The sequence below is a fragment of the Cystoisospora suis genome, assembly GCF_002600585.1.
Source record: "Cystoisospora suis strain Wien I chromosome Unknown contig_484, whole genome shotgun sequence".
Lineage (NCBI taxonomy): Eukaryota > Apicomplexa > Conoidasida > Eucoccidiorida > Sarcocystidae > Cystoisospora > Cystoisospora suis.
The window spans coordinates 1-9,387 of record NW_027153285.1 but is presented as its reverse complement, the minus strand read 5'-3'; the positions used below and the strand labels follow the sequence as shown (position 1 = coordinate 9,387).

Here is a 9,387-nt window from a genome sequence, read left to right as displayed (position 1 = left end):
ATTTGCGGTGTATAGGCACCTCTGTTTGCGGTGCGTAGCCGCGTCTCTCTGTGGTGTATAGGCACCTCTGTCTGTGGTGCATAGACACCTTTTTCTTCGTGTATAGACACTCTTTCTACCGTATGTCCTGCTTTGTAGATCTCCTGTGTATGGTGTGATGGGAGACACTTTGTATTCTAGAGCCTTTCGGGAGAGATGCTCTTTCATGCTTCATTTTTTTTCCGTTGCTTTCTCGGAATCTCTTCATGTCCTCCTCTCTAAATTTCTGTTTCGATATTCCTTCGCTACATTCCAGTATTCCTATCTATCTGTCGTAACTACCTAGATAGATATATGTATCTACAATGATATATTTCTTTTTTGTAAGCTACACATCTCCATGCAACGTACGCTTCATATATAGATAGATATAGATACATGTTATGTTTGAATATTATCATACATGACATTCTCTACGCCTTACCCTTATTACACTTCATGACACATACATAGGATGTATGTCTCTACATCCTTTTTTTTTCTTTTCTTCATTTCTTTTCTTTCTTTTCAGCCGGTGTATGGATGGGAAGAAGATAGTGAGACAGTCTACCATCGATATCTGCGGCAAGCTTCAGCTATAGGAGATTGTGTGGCTTTCCGTCAGTTAGATAAGCTGAATTTTCTCTACCCTTGCTCGACAGATAAAGCAGGTCGCCGAGTGATTGTCTTCTTAGCAGCTCTCTTTCCTTCGTCAGCTGTCGATGCGGGTATTGTGCTTCTCTATATCATTAAGACGCTTGATCCGTACATAAGGGATAAATATACCCTTCTCTATGTTAATACAGGTAAGAACACCATTCTCCATTCGATCACGACATCGATAGACATGTAGAAGAGAAAGAGACAGAGACATACATAACCTTACAGAGACGACTACATGTAGACAAGTACATACAAAGGTCAGTTTGGTTATGGATGAAGATGAGTTGGTCATGTATGTATGATTTTTCTCAACATATCAAAGCTTTTGTATGACATTCCATGCCTCACAGGGATTCAGATGTGTATATGTATTTATCTACGTGTATACATGTATCTGTGTGTGTATGTCTGTCTATAGATATGTATACATCTATATCTGTATATGCGTACGTTTACGTGTCTCTGCGTGCGTATAGGTGTGTATGTCTATAGGTAGGTGTACGTATATGCTTGGTGTTGTATAGATGATATAAATCTATGATAACGCCCTGTTTGCTGCGAAGATTCACTGGGGGGATGCTTTCGAGGTTGAAGTCGTTCATGTTCTATAGGCCCCACAAGATCGTCCGACTTTTCGAGATCGGTTCCTGATGTGACTCCTACTACTACTACTAGTACGAATGGTTTGTCTTTTCAATAGATAGATGAAATAGATCGATTCAAGATACATAGAGAGACCAGTGATAGGTCAAAGATAGAGAGGTAGATTAGATTCGATGTTCTCTCTCTCTTATCTGTCTCTGTTTCTCTGTCCCCTTCTCCTTCTCTTCCTTCGACATCTCTCTATCTGTCTGTTTTCCTTTCCTTTTTGCTTGTCTTTCTTTTCATGAAGAAGTTCACCATAGTAATATGCCGTGTATGGCTTTATGGAAGGAATTTTTCAATCTCTTCCCGAAGTACGAGAATACGCTTGATCAGCTTCTCGTGCTTCATCCCGGAATTCTCTTTAAGACGGCTTTTGCTTGTTGCTGGCCTTATATTTCTTCCTCTATTTGGAATGGCACTATCTACCTTGATCACATACAAGTAAGCTGAAAGAGAAGGATGTGTATACATCCAGATAGACAGTATGGATACCTCGACCACCTTGTATGTAAGGAAGTTAGACGAAGGAAGAAGGAAAAGAAAGAGCAAAGAATTCCCATCTATCTGTCTATCTCTGTGTAAGTATACGGTGTATCTTGACCATGTAGAAGGAAGTCATAGAATGAGTCGAGAAGAGGCTGTAGACAGGAGCCCCCACCTCGGCCAGGAATACGGCAGGATTCTAGATGCACAGATAGTAGTGTATGTAGACAGACAAGAAAACGAAAGAAAGCAAGAAGAAAAAAGAGAGACAGAGAGGGATGTGTGCCTGTGTATTGATGGTGAGAAAGATAGGAAGACAGATGTCTATCTACATCATATCACGTCGAGACAGAGAATGTGTGTAGATCTCTCTTTCATTCTCTCTCTTTTCTTTCTTTCTTTCCTCGGTGTTCTGTAGGATTTGTACAAGCATATCGATGAGAAGACTTTACTCTTGCCGAACTACGTGAAGGAATACGACCAGAAAAATTCTTCTTCTTCTACACAAAAGCTCGCTCATCTCTTGTCTAGATTATCTCTTTAAAAAGCTCCAAGATCAAGAGGCGAATCCAAGCAAGAAGATAGAAACGAGCGAAGACGAGGAAGAAGAAGAAGGAAAGAAGGCTACGATACATCTACCGTATACTATCTGTATAGGAATAAAGTATACCGCGGCTCGCCCAAGAGAGAAGAGAATGAAGAAGAAGAAGAAGCAGTCAATCAATGAATGAAGAAGAAGAAGAAGATCAAGAATGTTTCTTCTTCTTCTGTCGTGATAGGGAGAAAAGAAGAGACACTTTTTAGGAAGTCTATTTCATTCTCCTTCCTCTCTCTATTTACGACAACAGCAGCAGCAACTGGCACATCATGTGTATCATCTGTGCAGACATCTCTCTCTCTTTCTCTTTCTCTCTGTTCATATATATATATATATATATATTATATATATATATATATGTGTGTATACATTTAGGGAGAGTTTTTTGACTTTGTAATTCGATCAGAATGATAGGAGTGTGTAGATCTTTCCATGCAGTCGAACCTTCATAAAATGCCTGCTACTCACCCACACGTATAGATACACATCTGTATCACGTGTACCTAGATCTACAAAGCTATATAGAGAAAGGTATAGAGAGAGAAGTAAAGATTCTCTATCTTTCACATACACGTATGTATCTATATATATATATATACATGTCTGTGTACGTGTAGGAGTGTAAGATAGAGTAGTAGTTACTTTCTTCCTTCACCCGGAGGCTACACGAGGATGAGGGGTTTTTTCTCTTCTTCTTCTTTGTGTTGCTGTTCTTTCTCTTCTTCTTTTACTTTATTTCTTTACACAACAAGACACAAGAAGAAGATGAAGAAGAAGAAGAATTCAATGAAAGGTCGCTCAGAGAATCCTAAGAATGATGATAGTCTTTAAAACCCTAAAGACGAAGAAGAAGAAGAGTGGATGTGTGTGTATCGATCTTTCTCTCTCTTCTTTTTCTTTCTTTCTGTCTCTGTCTGTTTTCTCAATCTGTCGATCTTCGTTTGTCAAAGAGTAGAGAAATCTATTACCTATCTATCTATCTATCTGTCTCTTTCTCTCTCTCATCTGCCTATTTATCTTTAATCTATCTATCGATCGATCTTGGACTTCTGTCCTATGTACATGTCTGTGTGTGGGTATCTATCATCGTTGAGCTTTTTGCATCTGAAGCGATAAGAATAAGAAGAGACCATGCATCCATAGTCACTCCTACTCTTTTCTTTCTTCTTTTCTTTCTTTCTTTTGGAAGCCCGACACGCCGTGAGAGAGAAAGGAAGAAAGAAAGAGTCGTTCGTTGATAGATTCTTCTCTTCTTTTGAGTTGTCAGAGGTTGCTCCTCTTCTTTCTTCTTCTTTTCTTGTCTTTCTCCGATGTAGATCAAGCGTAGGTGGGGGAGAACAAGAGCCAGTAGAGGTAGTCGGTGAAGGAGAAATTGTGAGGAGGGGAGAATGTGTATGGAGAGATAGGAGACGGGAGATGCGAAGGGAAGGAAGAGTCATGCCTAGATCTCTAAAGAAAGAAAGAAAGAGAAAGAGAGAAAGAAAGAAAGAAAGAGTGTTGTAAGTTTTGATCTGTACATTCTTTCGTGTGATAAGCGTCCATTTCTATTCCTTCTTGATACAGTCTGTGGATCTTTCTCTATACGCCTTCCTCTCTTCTCTTCTTCTCTCTTGTCCGTAAAAGAAGCAGAAGAGGAGGAGGAGGGTGCAACAGATGAACAGAAAGAAAAGATTCCTCCGTCTTGTGTTGTCTTGATATCCGTCTACGCACACACTTCTTCTCAAATCTCTGTTAAGAGGAAAATTACCAACAGCAGTCGCCGATCTGCTTGTCTTCCTTTCACTTTTTTCTTTTCTTTCTTTCTTACTCTTTCTTTCTTTGTCACGAAGAAACGATACTTTACGCATCGTATGCAGACAAAGGAGAGGGCGCGAGGGCTCTCTTTTTCTTTGTGAAGGAAGTCTCGGTGAATCGGGATCAGGAAGCTTTGTTAATGGAAGAAGAGAGGAGATGGCTTCTCTATGTATGTAGAAAGAAACAGATGGGAAGGACGTGAAGATAGACCGATAGAAGGAGAAGAAAAAGAAAGAATGAGCGACGGGGAGGAGAAGTCTTTGTGGTTCGTATACACCCCATGGACGGCCAAGTGGAAGAGCCGTCTTCTCTAATGGCTTGTGGAGACGAGTGTAGTTGGTAGATACGGAGATGCAGGTATAGCATTAGAGACATACGCAGATACTGTGCATATATACACAGATAGATATTGTGAAGTAGAAAGAGATAGATAAAGAAAGATAGATAGATATAGATGGGTGCGTCGTTGCGCACCGCGCATCTCTATCACTGATATTCTTCTTCATTCGGTTTTCCTTCTCTGGAGACAAAACAGAGAAGTTTAGAAGAATAAGAGAAGAGGGAAGAGATGAAATAGCTCAGCCAAGAGGGAGAGAGGTTCCTTCTTCATACCTCCAACTTTAGAGGCTCGCTTTCTGTCGTGTGCTTGAAGAGAAGAAGAGCGAACGTAGACAAAAAAGGAAAGAGACAAATGAAGAGGGGGGAGCTTGAAGAGAGTCGACCAGAAATTACTGTAAGTCTTTTAGCGAATCTCCTACGGGTACCTAATAGCTCACTGACTCACTATAGGGAGTTCTGGAAGTAAGGAAGAAAGAGAAAGGGAAGAAGGAAAAAGAGAGAAAGAAGCGAAAGGAAAGAAAAGGTGAAGAAACTGCGTGGGTCTCTCTGTGTCTTTTCCCAGTCTCTCTAATTCTAGATCTCTTTCTTTCCTTCTTAATATTGTCTTTTTAATTCTTTCCCCACTTCTCATACGCTCACACACCAGCCAGTACTTGCTAGCTGGCACGGAGAAATCTTTCGTGGCTGGTTAGCTAGCTAGCTAACCTCACCGCCTCGATACTGTCAAAGCAGCATGAGCTCACCTCATCCCATGACCCTTTCTGTCTGTTTGTCTCCCTCTCCTCCCTTCCACATTCAGCCCTTTCCTTTGTGAATCTCTCCTTCCTTTTTTCCCCGTTTCTTCTCTTTCTTTCCACGTCCGAATCTCTCACCCAAGGATACATCAGAAAGGACACCTATTCCGCGAAAGGATCTAGGAAAGAGCAAGAAGCCACCCCAAGATGACGGAGGTGTCAGTGAGCGAGAGAAGAAACTATCGCGCGGGGGAAGGAGCTTGTCCTCCTTGTTCTTATTCTTTTCTTCTTTCTCTTCTTTCAAACATGGAGGAATAGCAGCAAGAAGAAGAAGAAACACCCGGTATGGCGCTAGTAAAGAGGAGAAAGTTGGGACAAGGGAGAGCAGGTCGTAAGGATGACACCCAGAAGGAGAAGTAAAGGACGACCACACGCTTGCTTGGTAAGGAGGAGGAGTAGTAGTGGGAGTCGTATTACTGGAGGAGTCAAGGTCGTCTGTCTCTCGTCGTGTCGTACCTGTAGTCAAGGCTCGCGCGTTGGGTGGCTAGCTAGCTAGCTAGCTCGTTTTTCTCTTGTTAGTAGTACGAGTCGCACTAGTGAAGTAGTGGGCAGGTAGCGTAGTAGTGGTCGGTGCGAAACAACTACGGGCGGCCGCCTGCCTGATGGATTAAGAAGGAAATTGCTCTTCATATAGCATGAGAAGTCATAGTTAGATGCTAATAGGAAAAAGTAGTAAGAGATAGGAGTAGGAGGAGGTATCACGAGGAGGGGGAGCGGGGAGTTGGCCCGGCATGTAGCAGCAGTGGTGGCAGGTAGCTGTAGCTATACGACTTACTAGAATACTAGTTAGTGTGGTTAGAGTAGTAGGCGTAGTAGTGGGTTAGCTGTGACGGGCAGGGCTCTTCGTAGTATGCGAAAGAGGAGTGATAGTAGGAGGACTGGGAGGAGCCTTAAGAGGAGCACCAAGCCGCAGGAGCAGTACCAGCATCGTCACCGCTGTCGTGATGTGAATCTAGCTTTTAATGACAGAGAGAAGAGAGAGAGAGAAAGAAAGAAATGTCAAGAAAGAAGGATAGATCATCTCCTTGATAGGAGCTGTAGGTGTTTGAATGAGAAAAGCCGAGAGAAAGAAAAGAAGACAGATGTCGATTCTTTCCTTCGTCTTTCTTTTCTAAATTTCCCAACTTTTCTTGTCAACTTTCTTTCTTTCCGTAAGGTGTGGAGTAATTTTCGGCCGTCCATCCGTCCATCTTTTTTCTGCGCCGCTCGCTTGTTCTGCTGGGGTTTCTCGGATCTCTATCGCCGTGTGTCTTGATCATCGCGATTTACAAGACCGGATGTCTTCTCCTTCTTTCAGCACCACCTTTTCTTTTTCTTTTTTCATCTTCTTCTCTCCTTTCTTTTCTTTCTTCTTTTGCTCCTCTTCTTTTCTTCCCTAGTGCAAGTGAACTCCTAGCAAAAGCAAGAAGTTCTCTCCGAGACTGTTTCTTGTGCATTCCGAGAAGGCGCTCTTCCTCTTCTTCTGTGTTTCTTATCGCTAGCTCCGAACTTTTGCTTCACTTCTTTTTTCTTCTTTTTCATTCCTCTCTTTCCTTCTTTCTCGCCTTTCTGTGCTTTCTGGCTTATCGCCAGCAGCAAACTCGGACTCTTTTCTGCGTGCGAGGTTGGCATGGCAATCGGGAAGAGAAGAAAGAAAGAGAAATGAGGAAGAAGAAGAAGACGAAGAAAAGAAGCGGAAGAAAAGAAACAATGAAGCCTTAACTTCCATCGAAATAATGTACAGCTAGCGGGAGAAGTGAAGAGAGAGACCGAGAGGCTTATCTTCCGGCCTCTCATAGACAATTCTTCTCTCCTTGCTTTCTCACCGAAATCTCTTATCGATTCGAGCTTCTTTCCTCTCTCTCTCTACTCCCCTCTTTGTCAATCCCTCCATGGAAAGGAGCTTCTTCACAGCGGACATCCTCTTTTTTGAAATTCTTTCCCTTCTTTCTCTTCTTTTTTCTCCAACAACTCCAAGATCTGTCCTTAGACAGATCTTGGAGTTGTCTTGTGCTGGACTTCGACGAGTTCATCTCCTCTACGGGTCTATCTCAGGTGTATGTACACCTGAAACAGCGCGGGAGGGCACATCCGTTTTCATCGAGAGTCGCAGCATTGTCAACTTTTCCGTAGATAGATCTCTTTCTTTTCTTCTGCTTCTTCTCTACTTTTCTTTAAATGAACAGAAAGAAAGAAAAGAGAAGAAGAGCGGAATAAGAGTAGGAACAGTTTCTCTTACACGTAAGACGAAGACTCATAACGAACTCCAAGTGGAATCTCCTACTTAAATCTCTCCTTCCCTGCTTCCTTATCTTCTTTTCTCTCTTTACTTCTTCCTATAGGCATCATCTTCTTATTGTTCTCTCGCTTCTAGGGTGCTTTCTTTTCTTTCATCTCTTTCGTAAGACATCACCTAGCTATCTGTCTGGCTAGCTATCATCTGTCTATCTATCCGTTCTCTTTTGTCGATAGAGAATAAGGATGAAGGGCTCCGGTAGACAAGCTTCAGTGCATCTCCCACCCTCTGTCTCTCCTCAATATTCCTCTTCTTCGTCTTGTCATCCTTTACGTACTTCTCATAGAAAAGTATCTCTTGAAGAAGACCTCGCGAAAGACTTTTCTTCTTCTTCTATGAGATTTTTCTCTCACCCCTCGAATGACCTTCTAGCCTATCAACAACTTCAGTCGGGAGATCTTGTCTTAGACAAATCTTCTCTTCTTCTTTCCCTAACTCATTCTTCTTCTTCTGCCTCTCCTCCATCGACGTCTCTTCCTTCATTTTCAACAGGACGAGAAGAATCGATTCTCCCACCATCGGCAGTCGCAGCATCGATTCCGGGGCCGCCACAGTCCCACCTCCAGCCTCACCAGCGTCTCCCCGCTCGACATCTCGATTGTCCTGCTGGAGAAGGGGGAGAGAATAGTATAGCATCGACGTCTGCTGAATGTATTCCTTCTATCCCTTCTTCGGCGTATCACTCAGATAGCGAAGGAACAGGAGAGAGAGATCGAGAAAGAGAAGAAGAAGAAGAAGTCGATGGACCTTCTTGTTGTTCTCTTTCTCCTGCCTGTATAAGAAAGAGATCCGATCAATTTTCCTCTGCTCCTTCCATGGCAAGATTAGCTAGTTTCTCATCTGCAAAGAGAGAAGAAGAGAAAGACCATCTTGAAAGAGAGAGAAGTAGACACCTATCGAGGGGTTCTAATGATCAGGACAGCATTAGGAGGGAAGATGCTTCTTCTTCTTATCCTTTTCAGCAGAGCTCTCCTTCAGCATCTTCTTTCTCTTCTTCTCCACCCTCGTCATCTCTTCGTCACCTCCAAGGGGGTGTGGCCTTACATACACCTGTGGTAAATCCTTCTCTTCATACATCTCCTGAGAACTCGACTGACCTCTCTTCTTTCTCTCTTTCTTCTTCCTCCTCTTCTCATCCATATGCGACACGTGATTCAACTAGACATCCACCAGCGGGGTGTCTACACCGAGCCAGCCACGATGATACCCATCAGCATGCCTCTTGCTCTTCTTCGTGTATCTCAACAGGCAGCTACTATCCTAACCATGAAGCGCCATCATCTAGGGTTATTTCTTCCTCTTCTTCTCCTTGTTCTTCTCTTTCTTTCTCCTCTCCTTCTCCTTATTCAGCAAATCATGTCTATGCTTATCAAGGAGACACGCCGGCTGTCTCCCAGGGCCACCAAGGCCATTCCTCGTCTTCTCTTCAACAAGCGATCCACCAGCACTCTTCTTCTTCTCCGCTAAGATCGAGCCTCTTAATCCAGCAGAAAGAAGAGAGAAGGCTTCAGATAGGAGAAAGAGAAGTAGAAGAAAGAAGAATAAGAAAGAAATGGAGAGAAGAAGAAGAAAAGAAGAAAAAAGCTTCCAAGCAGCCGAGGCCTCTACGTGCATGTCCTGAGGAACTCTCCCAACGCGAGATCTTCACTAAACCCGGTGTAAGCTACACATACACGCATTCCAATTAAACAGATTAAAGATAGATAGATTAAAGATAGATAGATTAAAGATAGATAGATTAAAGATAGATTAAAGATAGATTAAAGATAGATTAAAGA

At 42.7% G+C, this 9,387-nt stretch overlaps 3 protein-coding genes across 3 annotated transcripts in view; all 3 read left to right on the top strand.

Annotated features, from left to right (window-relative positions):
• CSUI_001230 (macro domain-containing protein) overlaps window positions 1-2,726 on the top strand; it is a 4,223-nt gene extending 1,497 nt beyond the window's left edge. The window contains exons 3-5 of the mRNA XM_068061436.1: window positions 551-824; window positions 1,574-1,767; window positions 2,228-2,726. Of these exons, the coding sequence (XP_067926590.1) occupies window positions 551-824; window positions 1,574-1,767; window positions 2,228-2,353 (594 nt within the window). The 3' untranslated portion in view covers window positions 2,354-2,726. The remainder of the gene's footprint in view (window positions 1-550; window positions 825-1,573; window positions 1,768-2,227) is intronic.
• Window positions 2,727-2,777: 51 nt separating this feature from the next.
• On the top strand, window positions 2,778-5,481 carry CSUI_001229 (uncharacterized protein). Its single transcript, XM_068061435.1, has one exon. The coding sequence runs from the start codon at window positions 3,080-3,082 to the stop codon at window positions 3,236-3,238; it is 159 nt and encodes a 52-aa protein (XP_067926589.1). The 5' UTR covers window positions 2,778-3,079; the 3' UTR covers window positions 3,239-5,481.
• Window positions 5,348-9,232, top strand: CSUI_001228 (uncharacterized protein; the record flags this gene model as incomplete). Its single annotated transcript, XM_068061434.1, has 2 exons — window positions 5,348-5,716; window positions 6,907-9,232. A coding segment is annotated over exon 2 (1,437 nt), but the record flags the coding sequence as incomplete, so codon positions are not given.
• Between the last annotated feature and the right edge of the window lie 155 nt (window positions 9,233-9,387).

What these genes read in the sequence shown, in the direction of transcription:
- CSUI_001229 (XM_068061435.1), top strand. Translation starts at nt 3,080, where the DNA reads ATGAGGGGTTTTTTCTCTTCTTCTTCTTTGTGTTGCTGTTCTTTCTCT.